This window comes from Macadamia integrifolia, chromosome 1 (genome assembly GCF_013358625.1).
Source record: "Macadamia integrifolia cultivar HAES 741 chromosome 1, SCU_Mint_v3, whole genome shotgun sequence".
Taxonomy (NCBI): domain Eukaryota; kingdom Viridiplantae; phylum Streptophyta; class Magnoliopsida; order Proteales; family Proteaceae; genus Macadamia; species Macadamia integrifolia.
Window position 1 is genome coordinate 30,023,612 of NC_056557.1, and position 22,255 is coordinate 30,045,866.

At 36.9% G+C, this 22,255-nt stretch overlaps 1 protein-coding gene across 2 annotated transcripts in view; it reads right to left on the bottom strand.

Annotated features, from left to right (window-relative positions):
- The window catches only part of LOC122083674 (probable protein arginine N-methyltransferase 6), a 76,155-nt gene extending 62,195 nt beyond the window's left edge, over positions 1-13,960 (bottom strand). For both annotated transcript variants that reach the window (XM_042651555.1, XM_042651548.1), the window contains exons 1-3: positions 13,584-13,960; positions 7,779-7,844; positions 2,577-2,645 (exon numbers count right to left, since the gene is read on the bottom strand). In XM_042651555.1, coding sequence (XP_042507489.1) covers positions 2,577-2,645; positions 7,779-7,844; positions 13,584-13,817 — 369 coding nt within the window. In that variant the 5' untranslated portion in view covers positions 13,818-13,960. The remainder of the gene's footprint in view (positions 1-2,576; positions 2,646-7,778; positions 7,845-13,583) is intronic.
- Between the last annotated feature and the right edge of the window lie 8,295 nt (positions 13,961-22,255).

The following is a 22,255-nucleotide window of genomic DNA, read 5'->3' on the forward strand; positions in this document are numbered from 1 at the left end:
CATAATTATGTATTTATATTATATGTTAATATGTTATGATGATTGATGATTGATGATTGATGAAGATGAACTTAGTTTATTCACTTTATTGATTTGTTTTCTTGATGAATATCTTACATTGGTATGAATATGAACCTTTAATATTTATTTAACATATGAGTTATGGGATTCAACTAGGATTTGAGCCAAATAGATTGGTTTTATAAAAAAAATTACATAAGAACGTTTTAGTCAATAAGGCAACGCTTTATGCCCATCTTATCGCTAAGGCGCTTCGAAAGACCCTCAAACGCCTCCGTCGCCTTACTGCCTTAAAAACTATGGTCAGTATACATCATTCATTTAAAAAAAAAAAAAAAAAAAAAAAAAAAAATTGAAAAATATATTTCCCTCCTTGAATTCATAGATCAGTGATATATATATATATATATAAACCAATGTAAACCAACAATTGTTGATGATATTTCCATAAAAAATGGGTTTGAGAAGATTTTTTTTATTTAAAATGGTTCTTGAGAAGAAAAGTAACTCCAAATGTAAATGAAGAGGTAATATTCTCTACTCTTTAAGATTCAATGAGTGAAGGAATGGAGATACTGAAGCAAAAGCAACAAAATTCTAGCTTCTTTTTAATTTTTTCAACACTAACCTCAACTTTTGACTCTAGTTCATTGGTTGGAAGTGTCCTCTCATGTTGCTTCTTTTCAATTTATTGCAACATAGTGATCACGTGGTCTAATAATTCCTTCATGCTCTTGTCACTTGTGGGTGGCATGTAATTGGAGGGAAGTACATACTTTGTTCAAGTTTAGATAGGTATATGCCCGCCAACTCATACTCCATCTCTTCCCAAGTTCTAGGCTTACAACCTTGAGCTTATGGTTGCCTTTCACAGATTCTCCATTTGATTCGAGCGTAATCACTCATTTGGGAGAAAGCATATTGAAGTCGTCGTGGCTCTGTCAGGTTGGAGTCAAAGTAGATGTTCAATTCCTTTACCCGATCAAGGAACATGTACAAAGAAATTTTCTCACGAAATTCACGTGGCTCCATCTTTGTTCTGGCTAGGCTCTGATATGAAATAACGTAAGATTGGGTCACAAATGATCCAATCCTAGGTAGGATTTTTTGTAAATTCAATAAAAATCAAATTCAGGGACCGATAGAATGAATATAACAAAAAATTGAGAATAAAGGGAAGAATGCGGGTAGGGGAATAGGTTGGGTCAAGTGTCTCACTCTTCCCCAGGGCATCTCACCCAAGTTGTCTCTCACAGTATTGCATCTCACAGTTTTCCAGCACAAAGCTTTTTTTTTTTCATTCAATCAAATTCGTGTTCAATGTTGTAGCCCCTTACAAACTTATATAGAAGACTCAAAACTGGCTCAAACACTAAAACGAAAGGCCTAACCCAATCCTTAGCTAATTGAGAAAACTAAACTGACCAGGAAACTGAAATAACAAAGAATATAGACTCAAAACAAGACTAAACTAAACTAATGAATTAAATCCCGTTTTCCTACTTTCTACCCATATTTTAGGCCCATCAAAGTAGTCCATTACAAATAAAACCCATGGGATCAAAGGCCCAACAAATATATAACCCAACCTAAGGCTTATTTGCAATAAAATAAGCCCATTAAGTGACTTATCTGCATTTATATGCTTGGCCAACAGATGTTGATTCATTACTTATTTCAGTGGCATAAGAGTATGGATATGGTAAGAAAGAAGATTTCCAGTGGAATCTATAACCATATTTTGTGCTCTGGTGTTTATGGAAGCAAAGGAATAAAGAGGTTTAAATAAAATCCTAAAATTCTCCCTCGGGAAGTGTGCTGATACAGGTCAGGTATCTAATTAATGGAGCTTTGGCTTGTAAAGAGAATTAAAAACCATCAGCCGGCCAAGCCAAACTCTATTGCTAATAGTTAACTGGGCTCTGTGGGGATTTTCTTTTAGAATGATATTGTTGCTTGTAAAGAATTTGCTCGGGAAATAGGAACAGTAGTGCTTCCAACTGAATTTGTTTTTCAATTGATGTTATTACCTTACTTTTTTTCTGATAGGTAAATGTATCTACCATTACTTGTTACCTCAGCTGAATATGCTACTTATAGCTTTGGCTAGGTTTTTCTAGGGGATTAGGACATGGCCTTAATTGTAAGTACATCCTTACTGTTTTGAGAAAGTTACGATCTTGCTGTTCCTGATTCAAAGGAATAACAATAATAATGGATAGAGAGAGAACTAATCCTTAATTTGGGATATAGAATTTCACATTCAGGTACCCAACGAAATTTAAACGGTGAATCAACTAATTTAGAGTGAATACAAACATGACAACTATTTTTTGTCAAACGCATCATGACATTTCTAATTACAATATTCTACTCAATGATTAGGCTGGGTATAAAAAGGTTTCGCAAAAGGATCAAATGATTATTTCTTGCATTTGTACAATATAGCTACAGTCATTTGAGGTTTATATTTTCCATATTTTCTGAAAGTAATACAGTTTGTAAGCCAAGGGTTTTATAGAACTAAACTAAAACTCCAAAACCAAATTAATTACCCGTTTTGCACCAGCAAGCGCACAAAATATTGATAGAATGCCTGTGCCACAACCAACATCCACTACAACCTGCAAATACAGGTGCACAAATAAATGAACTAAACAAAATACATACAGTTTTATGAAGCCTATTTGCATCGGTCCCTTCATACCTCAAGGAAACTTAAATAAAATTTGAAATAAGAAAGGACATTTACAAATTCTATGCTTCCAGAAGACACATGATGTAAACATCCCACAGTTTTAAGAGAGAGCACAAGGGACCATATCAGGCTTCGATGATCATACCCATGGCTGTACAACATGGTAATGTTCCTACAGTACAAGGTACAAACTAATCCATGCATATGACTTACAAGTAGTTCAACAATGCTATGCAATAACAAGGGTAACAGCTTCTTAGCGTTTCTTTTATAGTAGTCAGGCAATGCCTTGGCATCCAAACGGTTTGCCTGGGGCCTAGGCAATTGTCCCCTTAGTGCAATGCATGTCCCCTTCTATTTTGGCACTTATTTGTTATTTCATTTACTTTAGATATTACTCATAAATAAGCAAATACCCCTATTTGAATCCAATATATTAGTTTAAAAATCAAATTCCAAAAGGATAAAAGGTCAACCCCCAATCCAAGAACAAAAACTGGATTTTTTGTTGTAGTGGCGATTTTCAACTTTCAAATGCTAGGGTTTTTTTCAATTCTGAAAATTTCATAAATCTTCCCATGGTAAAACATTGCTAAAAACCAATAATGTAGAACTAGAGTGGTTCTAATCCCAGGCAGGATCTGAAATTCTAGTTGAATAGAGAAGATGTCCTCCAAAGGCTTGGTTCTAGCTCTTAAACACTCTGTCACAACAAATAAATAAAAGGAATATAAGAAAAGAAGGAGATTTCGATGGAGGGTTGAGAAGGGGGAAGAAGAACTAGTGAATGGGCATCTCATCCCTCAGGTTTAGGCATCTCACCTAGGGAATCTCACCCAACTGCATCCCACAGCACAATAGTATAAGTCATCTTTTGTTTTTTATCATTAATAAATTCGCGTTCAATGTTGCAGCCCCTTACAACCTTTATAAAAGACTCAAAACTGACTCAAACACTAAAAAGGAAAGGCCTAACCCAATCCTTAACTAATTTGAAAACATAAAGGACTAGGAAACTGAAATAGCAAAGGAAATAGACTCAAAACAGGACTCTAACTAAACTAATGAATTAAATCCCGTTTTCTAGGAGTGTCAATCGGTTGGTTTGATTCAGTTTCGGTCGGGTTGAATCGGTTTTCATCTAGGAATGAGGGAGACCAAAACCAATCCATTAAGGAACTTCAATTTTCGATCAGTTTCGATATTGGTCCATTTTGGTTTCGATTTATTTCGGTTTATTTCGATTTTTCAATATCGGGTTAATATCGATTTAGATCGGTTTATTATTGGGTTTGAACCATAATGAAATCTTACATTCATAACTTACAACGACAAGATTTGACGAAAAAAACACTTTAAATTTATGATTAAATCATGGTTTATCGTTGCAAGGGAAAGATAACTAATATCGAAACCAATTGAGAACAAATTACTAAGAAGATAACTAATATTGAAATCACAAAACGAACCATATTATCCAATCATTCATTAACTATCCAACTAGTTATGTATAATGAACAAGGAAATCAATTGAAGCATTATTACAACTTACAAATCAATTTCTCTATTCATAACCTAATGTTCAATGATTTGTGACAATTCTCCTTACAATAAAAAATATTCTCACTAATATTGTAAAAAAATGGATAGTCAATTCACCAATTTATAATCTCATAATCATTTATTCTTTTATCAGTTTAATTCGGTTTGGTTATTGGTCGGTTCGGCTTGGACCAGTTTTCAGCCGGTCTCAACATATCTCAATCCAAAACCAACCCAATAAGGATCGGTTTGGTTTGGTTTGGCTTGGTTTGGTTCGGTTCAGATTTTATCGGTCATTTTCGATCGATTTTATCGATTTGGGCTAGGTTTTGACACCCCTACCGTTTTCTTACTTTTTACCCATACTTTTGGCGCATTAAAGTGGCCCATTACAAAGAAAACCCATGGGATCAAAGGCCCTACATATACATAACCCAATCCAATGCTTATTTGCAATAAAATAAGCCCATTAAATGTCTTATCTGCATCATCAAAAGTCCGACAAAATAATCTTTTGTTATGATGTTCATAAAATGATTTTCATTCAAGCAATTTTAATAGCATTCGTGCGCTTTAAATAACTCAGATTTAAGTAATCTTAGATTTGTTAGAAATTTGGTTTTGTGCTATACCTAATACAAAAAGTCTCAAATAAAAATAACACATTTGATCAGTCAAACTCATTGAGAACAAAAAAATTTCTCTAAATTTTGATTTTTGATGACGCGAAGTGACTTAGGCTGCATTTGGTAATCATCCAGAGAAACTTTTCTGGCATTTTTCCGTTCCATGGGAACAAAAAAACGGAATAAATCGTTTGGTGTCAACTTGGTGTTTTCGATTTTTTGAAACAAAAAGGGGAAAAAAAACACTAGAAACACAAAATGATGGAACGACGAAACCCTGTTCCGTCATTTCAGTTTCGTTCCAAGGACAGAAAAAGTGAACTAGGTTAATCGTTCCTAAAACAGCTTCACCAAACACCATTTTTTTGTTTTAGAACAGCATTTTGACACAGAAACTGAAAATTCTATTTTTGACACAAAACATCATTTCTGGAGCTGAATGACTACCAAATGCAACCTTTGTGATCCCATCATTACAGCCACCATTCGAGAAAGATTTGACACGCTCGAGGACATCTGACAGGGAAAAAATCCTACTGGCAGTTATCACACACAAGTGAACATCCCTTCAGCAAAGACACGGAGCACACCTTTCGACATCGTTTCTGTTTCTAATCGGGTCGTACAATTTCTTTTGGAAAGACTTTTTTGAGCATGCGAATCGTTTCATATCCCCCGCTCCCTTCATCCTACCATTGAAGCTCCCTGCAACCTATCTTCATTCTCTTCCCAACCCCCATTGCTCAGTGCTCCCTTCTGTCTTCCCAAGTCTTCGAGACCAGGAGGCAATGCCGGCTTTGATGCAAGAAAATAATTCTATAGAAGTGAGTTGTGCGTTGAAAATTGAATAACATATTTAAAACGAGTAGCCAATCACCACTTGTCCTCTATCGTTGTCAACAGAGCACATTTCTCACAAGGATTCAAATCCTCTCTAGTCGTTGGACGTCCAATGCGGCATAGAAAGGAGGACCCGCACACAACCCAACACATGGGCACACTTTGATGTCCATAATATGCAAATGTTTTTTTGGTAAACCTCCAATTTTTTTACCAAAACAAGTTAAAAATGTAACTAGGGAAGTCCCCTATTGTGGGGGTCTTTGCACCAAAATAAAAACATCCAACTGAAACATATAACTTTCAGGGAAAAATGGGGAAAAAATTCAACTGAAGTAGCTATTTTGTCTAGGAGGCAGTTTCCCTTCACCCATTCAAGCTTTTCAGGGTGATGGGTAGAGTATCTGAAATTATGACCCTTACAAAAAAAAAAAATTCACAGTAAAGATGTTAAATGTACCCAAATATTTTAAAATAGGGCCCAAACCAGATACAACCGGATCAAAATCAAATAGTGAACCGAATGTTGAAACCGGACACCCTTTATCGGGTGCTCTTTTAGATGATATTTCATTCTTCCCTGCTTAGAGTAAGTATTGCATCAGAAAAAAAATTGCAAGGTATGTGGTGCCTAGCTGCGAAAGAATTAGGACAAAATAATAACGGCTGCAAAACCTAAATTTCAGAAAATGGGTCCAAGTAAATATAGTTGGCTGCGATGCAATGTTTATGTTGTTAGCGATGGATAGAAAGATAAAAAAATTTGACCATTGATAGATATTCTAGCTTCATATGCTGGTGGTCCTATCTTCTAGAAAGCAATCAATTCAACAATATGTTGTAAAGCTAGGCATTTCTTGTGAAGATGTTTCTGAAGTAAGGTCATCAAGTACTGTGCAAATAATCTCTATGTATGTGTGCTCCTTCAGCCGGGTGAGCCCATAACCTATAGTGTTTTACATTCAGAATAGAGGAGAACATACTCCAATTCCTCTCGTTTGAGGATGAAGCTAGTTGGTTGATCAACCTGCTTTAATTGGCATGTCAAATTGATTTGTGTAAATACTATTGAGAAAGAAATGGAAGAAATTTGTATTGTTACTTTACTATCAGGCTATATGGAACATATATTATAAACCATCAGCTAAGCTGCAAGTATGGGTGCACTAGCTCCATGATTAGCTCACTATGTCAAAGCTTCACAGAAAATGGCCAAGGCATCAGAATTTCCAACCTCATGATGAAGTTTGGCCACTGCAACATCAGAAAGAAACAACTTTTTCTAAGTGTTTGTCGTGGGAACTTGTAACTTCTTCTTCATGTTGAGGAGATACACAATTCAGACTAAGACACCACCAGACTTGGAAATAAAGAATCTCTTCCTTAAAGAGCCAGTGCTTGAGCCATATATCAATGTGAGCACATTTGAATTTTCCTGGTCAACAGTGAGGTCATCCATCCTGATCAGGAGAACTAAAATGGTTTGATCAGCTTCTGCATTCTTCTGCCAATATCTTAGGAGGTCTTGCAGTTTTAGGAGGGAACTACAGATGTTTTGGTTTGCCAATTTGGAGGTAGACAAATATATAGAGAAGTTGTAAGCTATAAATTGTACAAATTATAAACTATCATTAATCATAAGCAGGTGACTTACCTGAGCAATTCCTCAACAGGAAACAGCATCTAGGGGTATTTTGTAATTACACTTTTCCATCCAGTGTATTAACTTAAATACCCATGGATACCATACTCCACCATTTGATTTGATCAGATGAGCAAGCTAGCTCTCTCGCAGATGATATAATTACTGACCTAAATTTACAGAATTCTATAACTGACTTGTTTAGTAATTTATTGATATTTCTTAACTCCTGCCATCAATTAGTGTCAAGCCAAGTCCCTAGATCTGGATTTTAGGGGATCAACATATCCAACACTATATCTCCATGTCCATCTACAAGTAACACCTATATGTCTCTGCCAACAAATTGTAGGAATAACAAAAAACAGTCAAATCAAGAAAAGGAGAAGATAGAAGAAAGAAGCATTACTTTGCCTGCAATAGAACTTTGATGCTGAAAAATAGCATTCCTATAAGTGTCAGTCCGCACACGATCCTGTATGGTTTAATAAAAAAATTAGCACAAATCCCCTTTGTAATCAGACTTCAAAAAGAAAACCCACCATTTCAATTGGATGAACAAAACAGAACTTTTGCATTAAATATTTAAATGTGCTTTATATCGAAGAGACGAAGCAAGTTTTCATTTGTTGTTCTTGGATACTTCACAATTTCATCTGAGGACAATGTTCTTCATGATTAGAAGGCACAAACCAGTGTCGTTAAAATCCCCACTCAAGCCACAAGACAATTTTGCCACAGGCCAAATTTGTTCCATATTGCTTGAGTTGCTTCTAGACCCATTCTATATCAAATTAAGACCTGTATTACTGTAATATTTAAAAGAAAAGCCGATGTACTAAAAAATTATATTGGATTCTTCAATAGGATAACAGAGATTAACCCTCGCTTCCTTGATACCTTAATTTGAGCTTTGGGTTTTGCCCCACCCTCAGCTAACAGGATATGAATTATCAATGATACAAAGCACAAGCTCAAAACAACAAACTGAAAGCAATAAAACAGAAGCATATCACTGCAAGTTTAGAGCATAAAACACGATACAGTATAACACAACTATATGGCACACAGAAATCAAAATAAAAAACAGAAAAGTAAATAGCACCTACAATTCTCTCATCTTTCCCTAGCCAGTTTTGTAGCCAAAACGGCACCAAGGCAACCAAGGAGCACCAACTCGGCTGGGCAACCAACTGGTTACATAGACATGCATAGGCAACTTCACACTTTTTGTATGTGTGTTTGTGTGCGTGCGCGCATGTAACATATTGCAGGACTTACGAACTGCAAACAGTCACGTCATGTTACAGAAGGGTACCTTACTATGGGTGGACCTCTTCTCAGCCGTCAATAACCTAGTAAACTAGATGAACACTTTAAGGGATTAAAAGGATTAGAAGCACATGGATATGGTGTGACAAGGATAATGATAATGGCAATGATGATGCTGATGCTACTAAGAAGAAGAAAAAGAAAATGGGAAATGCTGATCAAATTGACTGGCTCACCAGCATAAAATATAATAAAGAAACTACAATGATGAGGAAAAGAAGGGAAATTGAAGGACTTCTAGGTAAATCCAGGGTTATAAAATATACCTATAAGGTCCACAGAATAATTATGAACCACATACCAGGAGAGGGAGAGCTTGTAACTGGATCTCTGATTTCATTCTATAAGAATAGAAAGGGGGTGAATACTATCACCTCCTACTAACTAGTAGTGCCCTTTTCAGGTTCTAACTGAATTATCTAATCAAATCCAAGCAATCAAATTCCAACCCAAAAGCAACTCCTCTGGAAAATATAAAGAGAACACCAAACCAACCACGGAAAAAGTTATTACAATTACGCAATCGACACTGACGGATCTGAAGATATAGGTAATAGAAATTCTTTTTTATGTAACTTTTATTTTCTCAAAAAAATGGCAAACACAATATACCAATTATCAAACTTTCAGATAGAATTGAAAGGAAAAACACAACAAAGTGTAGCGACCACAGTTGACTTAGTTAAGTTGAGTATACTAATAATCAATCCCTGCAACCTGTGACAAAAAACAAGTCACCGTGTGCCTCTAAATCAGTGAAGAAATTCTGCAGGCATATGCCAGAAATTGTGCTCCTTTGCATTATTTCTTCTTCCATCCCTTGATTCCATCATTATTACATAGGTTAACTGTTCCTCGTCATTTACTATCAAAATAGGTCCCCGGGGGGGGGGGGGGGCGAAAGGGTGCATTAAGAGAAGTTGAGAATCTTGTGCAAGAACACTCGAATCAATATGGAAGTCAATGGATATTGGATATATAGAAAAACCTCGAGAAAAATCATCAGAAATATTGAAGGTGGCAACTTCAGTGGCTATCAGCAACTACTGAAACCATTTGGGAACTAAAGAGGAAAGTCCAATTTGTGATCTTAATTAAGTTATTATATATAGCAGTTAAATTTACATCAATGACAACCAGAACTCTTCACTGGGGTGATGCAGATTAATTACCAAAATAGGTTTGTTTTATTGAATAAGCCTAGGGTTGGGTTCCATACATGTTGGGCCTTTGATCCCATGTGTTTTGAGTGTAATAGACCACTTTTATAGATCTAAAAGGAGGGCTCTAAGATTGAGTACGGGATTACTAGTTAATTTCCTTTTTTCATTAGTTTCCTTTTTAGTTGGGCAGTGATGGGGTTCACTAGTTTCATTAATTAGTTTCTAAATTTCAGTCTTATTTAGTTTCTAAAATAAGTAGTTGCTATTTTATGTAAGCTTCTAATTTTCCTAGTTTCTATTTTCAGTTTTAGTAACTAGAAGAGTTTCTATTTTACTAGTTTCCTATTTACGTTTTTGGGAACTAAGTTTAGTTTCTATTTTGTAACCCCATCACTATTATAAATAAAGAGAAGGCTCATTAGTAGCCCACGATTTGAATTATTTAAAAAAAGTTTGTTGCTGCCACTGGTCTTTGTTGAGACTCCCTTGTGTGTGATCAAGGTTTAGGGACTGGTGTCTGATCCAGTTGACACTCTGAGGCGAGAAGTCCGAGTGGATCCATATTATCTTCTAGTTTTCTTTATTGCTGCTCTTCTTCAGTCATCTCAGGTAAGTAATCTGATCCTTCTTTAATTCTGGTTTTAGAAACCCAGATTTCTCCCAAGTCCCAACTGACCTCTCACTGATCTAAGGAATTAGCCACCTGATGAGGCTCAACTTTTGGTCGATTGTTAGACCAGGTTAGAGGAAGGATCGATCCTAGTTTGAGGATCATCAGACCAGGGATTTGACTGATCTGAAATTTTCTCCAGTTCTGGCCGATTGTGTTATTCTGCCCAGAAATTCAATCAACTCCTCTGATTTTTTGTGCACGATATTGGTCATTATTTATCCTTGTTTCAGTCCCAGATTTTGGTGATTTAAAGTCTATGTTCTCTGGTTTCCTTTTAGTTGCAGAATTTCTGAAATAAGAGATCGATAGGGCTGATCTTTATTGACTGATCTCAGCCTGATTTGTATTCTGTTCTAGACTTACTTGGTGAATGTGTGGTTGTTCTTTGATTAAAAGTTCCTGCAGTTGAGACCTGGAGAGACTCCCTACCCTAGTCTACAATCTACATTACCAGGATGATTGAAAGATTGTTCAAAGTCCATAGCATTCCAGAAACAAAACATTCTTTCATCCTCTTGCTTGTCTCTTTGCCAATGACCAGAATCTTTTCTTGCCCGATGCTGTCAATACACCTATTGGTGTTAATTCACAGAAGACTCTAACAAGACACTGCACCAAGCTGAAGTCCTAAGGAGGTGAGATGCAAAACTGAACAAGAGAATGTTGAGTTAATTGAAGTAAGTTGTCAAAAATGTGCACTTTAACCAACACTATGCTTCAACTTCTAGTGGTTAACAAACAGAACAATATATGATTCCAAGCTTTTGTCAAAAAAAATGCTCCAAGGTTTGACTGATGATATAGCTGTTTTGCAAAAATGATTTTGAATAAGCGTTGAAGCTGATAACCTTAAAAATCATTGCCATGACAAAGCCTCAATTTAAATATTCAGTCACTAGTCAGACCTATCGTGAATGCTCCCTTAATAACAATTTATGAGAAACTCAGAAGTAAAATCATTTAAGTAAATTTAGCAAAAGCAAAATAAAATTCTAAGATCCTCATCCAGAATGAGTAAATAGCCTAATTCTAACCTTACGAATAAAAGTACCACTAGATTCATCATTGAAACTTCTTACAATTTGTTAAAAGAATCTATACCCATTGTGACACCAAAGTTACACAGTTGAAAAAATCCTTATTTTATGTGCCCCTCCACCCCCCCAAAAAAAAAATGTAAATAAATAAATAAGTTGGTTTCAATTAGATGCCATAAAGTGTTTTAACAGATCCCCAATTTTCCAGAACTCAGGTAGAATGCTGCATCGCTAACAATGATATTAAACTGACTCCTGCAGGATTAGATGATGCAAACCCACCTTTCTTGGCTTCTCAGATTTTAGACTACCAAATACCCATTACTCCTGCTTCAGTGTTATTATTCTTGGCTTCGAATGTAATCACCTTCAGTAGGACCAAACACGAAACTGAAGGGTCATAGTTGCTGACATATTTGATATAGCTCTATTCAAACCCATCCAACCAGTCCAAAACAAGCAAGCAGACCATTTAGTCATCCACTGATGGTTCATGGATGAATGACATGCCTAGAGGGGGAAGAAAAAAAGTTTGATGGGGAGAGGAAAATGGAAGCAGCATTACATCCCAAGGATGCATAAATAAAGCATGTCACATTTCCCAACAATTGAGATAGCCAAAAAAAAAAAAAGTGCAACCAAGTTATGCCCTGATTCTAAACAAGTCTTAAACATGGTGAAACGCATCATCTAATTTGCCATCATGATCAGTTTCCAATACACCTGAGATAACCCCAGTTTAACAATCCCCACAAGTCAAATACAACCAGTCATCCACCTATGGTTGTAAAAATATATCTAGAGAAGGCCAAGGAAAAAGGAAAAGAAGAAGAAAAAGATTGAGAGAGAGACATGAATGGTATCACATCAGCTTTTTTACTGTATCGCATCCCATTGATACACGGAGAAATCATGTCAAACATCAACCTAACAATCCACATAAAGAAATTGTAACCAAGTCATGCCCTATTTCTAAACAAGCATTAACCAAGGTGACGCTCATCATAAAGCGGCAGTAAAACAAGACCCTGAAATCAAAACCCACAAGCCAAAAGAGACACAAGCAACCACATCTAAAATTACAAGATGAAAAAAATATATCATTAATCCTAAAAACATCAGTGAACATCAAAAAGAAGCAAACAGACATCATAATAGGGAATCAAAATAAACACATGAGGGGGGAAGAATATCCGAATTGGCAAATGTGCTTCAAAGCATGTTTTTGGATCAGAATGAGTTGCAACACATCACAAACAATTCAAAGCACACAAAATGCATAATATTCAATGAAAGACCGGTTATAACCACAACACACTTTTTGGATCCTTTGGAGTCTTTACCTTAAATAAACTAATAATTTTACCATATTTTTGAAATTTATAAACATTTTCAGATATCTAGAAATCAAGTCAACAATGTGTTACCGAAACTAACATCCATCAAATGGCACAACAAGAATTCCACAAGAAACTGAAAGCATATTAAATGCAGAAGGGAGGTGAAGAGCATCATCATGAGAAAAGTACCTTAGAGAAACAGCATATGAAACAAACAGAAAGTGGTAGCAAGATTTACTACCGACCCTACTATCCCATCAACGTCCAAGGATTGTCATCCAGTTAACGCTTTTAGTTTTATGTACTATCAAAGAATGTAAAAGCTGAAAACAAGCCATATCATAAGATAAACAAAGAAGAAGCACTTCTTCTTTTTCCTCACAAACACACCATAACACTGAAAACTGCAAAGATACTAAACCAAAGAAAGTGAAAAGATTATAAACAGCACCTATCACTGTGAATCACAATAGAACCATTGAAATTACAAACTTTAGCGCCGATTATAAGGAGCAAACACATTAAAGAACGTAAATTTTAAAAGGAAAAACGACAATATATAAGTGAACAGGCCCTATCAAAACCAAAAAAGATCACAGAGAAACCTAATTTACAGTACCCATAACTGAAAAAAAAAAATGATTCAAATGAGAATCACAAAATAAATACCTTGATCATCTCTTCATGAATTCCTACATGGGAGTATGACTGAAAATAGGCCATATCGAACTCCGTACAACGAGGTTTCTCCTGCTCAGAAACCCTAAACCCATTTCCACCTCTTGTATCTCTCGAGCTTCGACCACCTCTACGGAACCGTTGTTCTCTTTGACTCAGCCCATGTCGCTTCTCTGAAGAACCGGGAACCAGGGAGCCGTTACTGTAACCCGTACTAGGCAACATTGCTGCGGCAGACAAGAAGAGAGAAGAAGGGGGAGTGGGGAGGCGAAAAAGTAATTAGCGAAGAAATTTTCTTTGCTTCTTTTCTCCCTCTACTAACACATTCGAATTTGGGTCTGAGTCTCTCAGATTGTCTGCTCAGATGAGAGGAAGGCTCCGTTTGGTATCGTTCTAAAAAAGCGTTTCTGGAGTTTTTTCGTTCTATTGAAACAAAAAAACGGAATCTTCTGTTTGGTGCACTTATAGTCCGTTTCTATTTTTTTGGAATAAAAGTGGAAAAAAAAACTGAAAAAACGACATTAGAATGGAGTTCCGTCTTCCCAGTTTCGTTCCATTTTACAAAAAAAATTAAAAAAAATTCCGGTCTTATGCAAGTCGCATGGAGAAGTATTTCAAAATTGCTAAGTCAGAATAAAAATGGGCCAACCGGCCCAATTTCAAAAAAGCCCAAACCAGTGCATTGGTAAACTCGACTTGAACCGATCGATTGAAACCCCAAATCGATGGGGATGATTACTAAACATGTCAGGTCAAATAACCTAGAGGGGTGAATAGGTTATGCTATTGAAATTTAAACATTTTTGAATTTTGGATCCCAAATGTGATTGTAAATAAAAATATGCGGAATAATAAAGATTGCAACAATCACACAACAACAAGGTTTTATGGTGGTTCGACTCAATTCAAATCTAGTCTACTCCCTATAAGTTCCACTTGTAAGGTATTCTACTAGCTCTTCACTTTCAGTATAGTTGGTAGGGAGGAAAACCTTTATAAAATATTTTAAGGATAAAAGTAACTGTACAATCCACTTTTCAGGTAGAGAGACACCTTACAATCTCTTTCGAGGTAGAGAGGGACCTTATAACTCTTTTAAGGATAAGAGGATTTTACACAAACCTAAGTACAGTCCAGACTTACTGTAAAAATGAAAAATGGAGAAGTGAAATAAAGAGTGTTTACCTCTTGTGTAGTGCAATGATGAACGCAATAATGAAGAAATGATTGCACCTTATGTATGTCTTCACTAAGCTTTGACTTGACCAATGGAAAGGTGGAAGACTTTGAGAAAAGACATGAGCTTCACTTGTAATGAGATGATGACCAAAGGCTCAAGAGCTGTGTGGAATAATTTTGATTTTCAAATGGTCACAAAAGTTGCTCTAAAACTTGAAATTAATTGTTAATTAATTAAGAACATTAGTGGTATTTATGGTGAGATTAGGGGGAAATTTTAGGCAAGAAATCTCACTCAAATGATTATATTTTGGGTCCACCGATCGACCGCCTTTCAGTAGTTGGTCGATCGCCATAGAAATGTTGGATAAAAAACTAGCCGTTAGAGCCAGTTGTATCTCAGTCAGACTGGCACCGGTCGATCGAACGCATAGATCGGACAGGTGCCAAATGACCGTGGCTTCCAGCCAGTCGACCGCCCACCGGCTCGGCCAGAACAGTTTGACAGTGCTATGTAATTCTGACCTTTCATCAATATTTTTTGTTGTAACTCTTTGGTTCGATACCAGATTGACCTGATTCTAGTTGCATTAGATTCGTAACTCGATTCCCTACAATTTTCATGAAGGGACCATCTCTTGATACCTGCTTCAAGGTTATCCAAAGTACCCTTAAGTCAGGTCAATGTGATTTTTATAGAAATTCACTAGGACATATTTTTCTTAATATAGTCCTAACCACTTAAAGGCTCTTCACACTTGGTCAAGGTGCATTCTAAAGTCATTCTTGTATGATTTAGGGAAAAACTCTTTGCTTTAAAAGCATAATATCAAAATATTGGTTTGGATTTCCTATTACAAAAAATTAGGTCCTTAAGGCACATGTAGACCTCCATATCCTCAGCCACTTTTAAATATATATATATAGTTCAATGGTTCAACACAAGGAAAGAAAATTGATTCAACAGACAACTAAGGTATGTATACATCCTAAGCATGTAATATCAATAAAATTAAAAATAATATTACAATGCTAACCATTAAACATAACTAGAGCGTCAACCGCAACTACGTTGCTAACCTTGGGGTCTGAAATGCACTGATTCACTCAAAAACTGCAATGACTGTAGAAACAATTCAACTTTTGAAAATTACTGCCACCTTTGGGTGAGTAGCAACTTCTAGGTTAAGGTCTACTTATAGTACGCTTACATTTATCTTTGATAATGTCGCCTTTGAGTGAGCATTACCTAATTTCCTGCCTTTTTTTTTTTTTTTTTTAAATTAGACAAAACTTTTGAGTTGCAGACCCATTGTAATAACCTTGGATTTTACCACTTTGTTGGGTTCCATCTATTCCACTACAACAACTTGCAACCACACTTGGAAGCTTAAAATTTGTGGGTTGGAGTCATTACACAGTATACAAGCATAGTCAATATACAAGATAATTGCAAATTGACTTTCCTTTCATTGTTTTGGATTCCCGTTGGTTGTTGTCTTATAGCAGATCACAAATACATTTTATTGCTAATATACAAGCCCTGATACATCAAGGTTTCGATCAAGTTCATTGATTTAACAATGGTTTAATGGAATATGTCAAAAGTATCAACATATGTAAATTTTCCACAAACTGGGTCCCCATGATCACCAAACATAGTCATATATATCAAATTAAAAGAGCACGAAAAAATGAATCCAACCAAAAAACTGCGTCTAAAAATTCATCCTTATGAGCCCGTACGGTCAATTTAAAGTATGCTGCCAGATTTGAATTCTTTTTTTTTTTAATAACCAATCTCAATTTGGGCTCATCCTCGAATTTAAAAAAAAAAAATCCTCATTTAATTATTGAATTCAGTAAGGCTTGAAGCTTAAACCAATAGGTTAGAAACATATCTACTAACTACTTCATCATAATGGAAACTTGTCAACAAAGAATTCAAATAAAAATATAGATCATAATTGAACACTAACTTTTTTTTTCTCACTCTCCTCTGGCTACCCGTGCATGGCGGCACGTCCAACTGATTCTGGCATCATGCCACATATCGTTGTGTCTCCCCTCGTCCCCTACAACTTTTATGAAGAAACTTTTCCTATCCGGGACCTTTAAACGATGGTAAAATGGTAATTTTCTTAGATTTGGGACTCAAATCCCATACAAAATCGTTTTCCAAATGATTTTTCTTGATTATAATTATCACACCCCAATCCCCATTATTGGAATAACATGGTGTGAGACGCTTACCCTTCTTACATCTATATCCGGATCTCTGATAGTACCTTAACATTCACAACATATAACACCAAACCACCAGAACAATTGTAGAGAAATCAAAGTGTAACATAGCAGATCATAAATCAAAATGGGGAATGTTTAATGATAGTATATATCCATAACCAAGTTATTTGTTTACAATTATCCAAGACTTATAAATAATAAGCCCAAAAAGAATACTAATAGTCAGTTCGGTGTCAAAATAATCAACAGAAGGCACCAAGCATCTCAAGGTGCCACGTATGCACAGGTGTCACAGGCACAATCCGGATTGTGCTCCTCGGCATCTGGCATCTGGCATCCACCAGTTACCTATTCCATACTCGGGTCTGGAGGGAGTCGAGTAACAACCCAAGGGCACCACCATACCCATATCATTATCTAAAAAGACAACTTATATGTGAGGTGAGTTTTCAACTAGCTCAGTGAAGGGTGGGGTTCATGCACAATCAAGCACAATCAACCACATACATATAATAATTTATGATGCCATGAGTACAAAAACAAACACATAGTCCATGATGCGGGTGATGTAATCCATTTAGTTATTAACCACCTAACATACAACTAAGTCTGGTAAATGTTACTACGACACATTAGGTTGTATCCCAGGTCCCATAACTCGCACATCGATCACCCAGTAATACAAACCCTAGTCATGATTAGGAGTATGCCGATCCCATAATGCAACCATCGGTCACCCAGCAGACCCCTGATAACCCCTCCAGGCAGTCACAACACCAGAACCACCATCAGCCACGTTGGACTATTTTCTACCTTTGACAACAATCACATCGTACCATTGGAGTGGAATTCCGAAAATGTTCATTAAACATACCACATTTGGGTTATCCAACACCTTACCCCCTGTTGGCAAGGGGACGTAGCATAGAAAATGTCATCTAATCATAAATATCATACATATGTTGCATAATGATACAGTTAGTAAAGATTACGTGATACCGGAATCACCATCGGCCACAAAGCGTGTCCATTTCCAAGTTTAGTCTTGGGGTACACAATACTGGATTCACCATCGACCACAAAGTATAACGCACGACTATGACTTATTTAGCATAAAAGTAGTTAAGTATGGGCTACGCAATAGAAGAATCACCTTCGGCCACAAAGCATACCCATTTCCAAGTATAGTCCCGGAGTACACAATACCGGAACACCATCAGCCACAAAGTGTAATCCGCAACTATATCTAGTCTAATGCACATAATCAATGCATGAATGCAACATCCACACGACGATCACGGTACGGGAACCACCTCGGACACACCGGATCCCGCCTCACAATCCAACATACATCACATATCATAATTTTCAAATCCATATCATAAGAATTCAAGAATATAACATGTCATGAAGATTACATATACATTTTACAATTAAAAAGCATTCATAATTTCTAGCACATGTGAGTAGTTATAAAAACATGAAACACTCCATAAACTAAAATCAACCATCCCTCACCTCGATTGTACTTGGAGAAAAGAGGTTCTGAGTATATCATCGAATGTTCAACTCACTTTCGATCTCGTTGCATGTGCGCGTCTCTGTCCTAGTTACAAAGGTAATCAAATGTCAATAGATGTCGGAAACACCGAAGGGGGTACCACAAGGTTTGTCCCCAAGGGGACAAGCCTGTCATTCTTGACAGTTCTGGGAGGGTCACTGGAAATATGCACAAAAGACAGGGCTAAAATCCACTGAAAATATCAGACCTGTTTCCGGTGACCTTGGCAGTGGCTTCCTAAGAGCCTGGACTCAATCGACAATATGCACCAGATCCTGCTCAGGCTGTTTCCTGTGGGTGTTTATAGTGGGTTCCCAGAAGTGAGCCCAGGGATTTGGGGCTTTCTAGCTCAGGCCATATTGCTGGGATTTGTTTCATAGAGTTTATGGGGGATCTCCCCACCTCCATTTTTATCCAAAGAAGTTTTGATTCCGCCGAGCCATTTAGGAGATACAACAACCGAACGGTGGAAACCTTAGCTAGTCATTTGGTTACAAGTGTTGACGGAGCTCACCCGACTTGGGTTGAGCTCGCCAATCACACGAGGGGAGTGAAATGACACTCACCCGAGCTCTGGGAGGTGCCGGGGTCATGGTTCACTTCCTTGCTCAACTATACTAGGTCAAAATGAAGAAAGAGAGAGTAGTAGAGGGTGTAGCACCTATCTCTGGCAAGATTCCGACAGCGGGATGCGAAGCCAGGAGTTAAGGTGAGCTTCTCCCTTCTTTTCCTTTTTCTTCTCCTTCCTTCTCTTCCTTTCTCTCTTCTCTTATCTCTCTTCCACGTTTTTGGACAAGTGAGAGGTGAGAAATGAACTCACCTCTCCTATTTATAGTAAGTAATATCCTGAGGGCTTATTTGGTTGGTCCTTGTCCGGTCCAAGTAGGTTATTCCATCATTCAAGACATGCAGGGCCACCTCTTTAGACTCATATGGAGTACAAGTCATGAGGAAAGGTGTGGGGTCATCCGGGACTGCTCACGATGCAGGTGGTGGGGCCCACGGGCATCAGAACCCAACCAGCAGCCTGTTAGGCCACCAGATCCTGCCCAGGTGTTTTTCGGTGGCCTTGTTTCCGATGGTCAAGGCAGTTTGTTGCCTTGAATGCTTGTTGTCCTCACTTGGTCTTTCCGCGGGTGCTTGCCCTAGGTTGTGTGTATGGTCCTCTGATAAATTTTGGTACTTGCCGGGACTCGGGTGTAATACTAACACCATTGAATTGGCTCTGATAACAATTGTTAGGGATTCTACTTTATAGAATCATATGAACAACCCTATAGTGTTTAGAATACAAGTACGAATAATAAAAGAGATTAATCATGTACTCATCGAGTGTGGGTGTAATCCCCAAAACCAAGATCAATGATAGTTCCCTCAGAACACACAAAGATTTGGCTCATCTATGATAATCAATGGGATACCCCATTTCATGATCCATAAACAAGAGTAGAGGAGTACCTGTATGTAAATTTAGAAGTCCCCACGAGTATTGATCACGAACCACTATCACAAGGTAAGAAGTCTAAAACCCTAATTCATTCCCAAAAAGCTGCCACCAGTAGGCTAAGCTAGTATTCGTACAAGCAATAAAAATTTCAAATCTCCCTGTGACTTTGTAAAACAGTGTCACTCACTTCCCATTTGGGAGTTTTTAGGGGTTATAGTTGTAATTTTCCCCCCAAAAAATTGATTGTAGCGGTGTAACTAATGGAGCACAATGAAGGCATGCATAAGCATGATTAGTGTGCTAATTAATGTAATTAATTTGGCACTAGCGGGCAAAGTTTTGCTTTACTCGCACTCAGGGTTCGATCCCACAACCTCCTCCCTTGGACGCCGGCTCATCAAGCCAAAGAGCTACCACCAGTAGGCTAAGCTAGTATTTGTTCAAGCAGTACAAATTTCAAATCTCCTTGGATTTATCCTAAGGGATAGCTCAATTGGTAAAGAACAATTATTTATTGTGCTCAATATTTATGGGGCCTACCTATCCCAATAATAAATCTCCTTCACTCTACCTATCTAAAAAATAAAAAATAACATAAGAGATGTCCTGATCTAAGCTTTTAACTATCTCAAATTATTCTACCAAAAAAAAAAAAAAATCTCAAATTGTTTGCCCATGTAAAAAGCAAATATATGAAACTTGATTGAATTTTCTATAACCCCTCTTTTTATTTATCCACATATTTTATTGTATGTGTATTTGGTTGAATTATTATTTTTTTATTATTATGACAAAGATTTCCTTCATCGATTGATGAACAGGATGGTCTAGATGTCCTTCAGTCACTCCCCACCTTAACCATGGCCTTTGAAAAACTCGATATTTTTATTACAAAAGTTTTAATGATAAATATGACTTTGGGAGATATGAATTATTGAGGGATTAATACAATAACAGGTAACTTTTTTTTTTGGGTAGAAACATGTACATCTTTAAAATGTAGGTTTTTGGGTTTTTCAGAGATGACAAATTTTTTTGGGACAAGGGTTTAATAATAAAAAAAAAGATTAGTAGTGCAACTTTGTTGGTTGGCATTGCACCAATATGTAGACCAACTAGATGAGACGCACAAACATCCAACTTTAAATAATGGTTATATTTTGTATCATTTATTGATTTATTGTCATTTTTTTGGGCTTGCATAAGTGGGCCGGAATATAATAGCACATTTTAAAGAGGGCCTTTCACCCGTTTAACATTAAACATGTCCGTAGCCCGGTTAAGGCCCGACTAAAGCCCGATTAAGGTGGCCCGATTATAACCCGAGACCGACCGACCGAATATATAGTGTACCATGCCCTCAATAACTAAGCCCGATTAGTTAAATGGGCGGACACGGTGTAGCCTTTGAATTTCCCCCAAAAAATTGTAAGTATTGAGAATATTGAGAATGAGTTGATGAAGTGCCATTTTAATCAAGAGGAATGCCCACCCAACGAGAGGAACATTAAACCATCTTAGGACCAAGTCTTTTTTTTTTTTTTTTTTCTAATTTTTAAATTTTTTAGTTTTTAAAATTTTCAATTTTTTAAATGAATAATAAAACTTTAAAAAAGCTATCTATTATATCGTCTTCAATAAAACGAATATTACTTACCTTCCTATAAAATTCTGGGCTAACCACCCCAAGTCCCATAGAAAAACTTGGACAATGATCACCATAGAAAAACTACTACCATATAAAAGGTAACACTCCCATTCCCTTTTCCTCACCTTGACAAATACAACCAAACAACATTGACAATAAGGGTGCCAAAAGAGCCCAGTCAACCCGAACCAGTCTTAACCCACCCTAAGCCCGAACAGGGTTTGGCTGAGATTTCAGCCCATAGGGTGGGTTAGGGTTGAGATTTTCAGCTCTGAGGCAGGGTTGGATTGGGCCTGGGTTGAGGTCTTAACCAAACCCAACCAGAACCAACCCAACCCAACCCAACCCAACCATGTTTATTGAGTATATAATCATATAAATATGCTAATAATTATTAATGGGTACTTATAGAAAAAAGGTCTTCCGATTTCCACAATCTACACACATATGAAAACGTTGGTTTTTGGCCTCTGCCATCCATCAAGATCAAGCAACCAAGTAACTAATAGTATTGGGTTAGACTGGATTGGGTTGAGCTGGGCCAAACCAGACAGTTGGGCCTGGGCTGAGATATCCCAGCC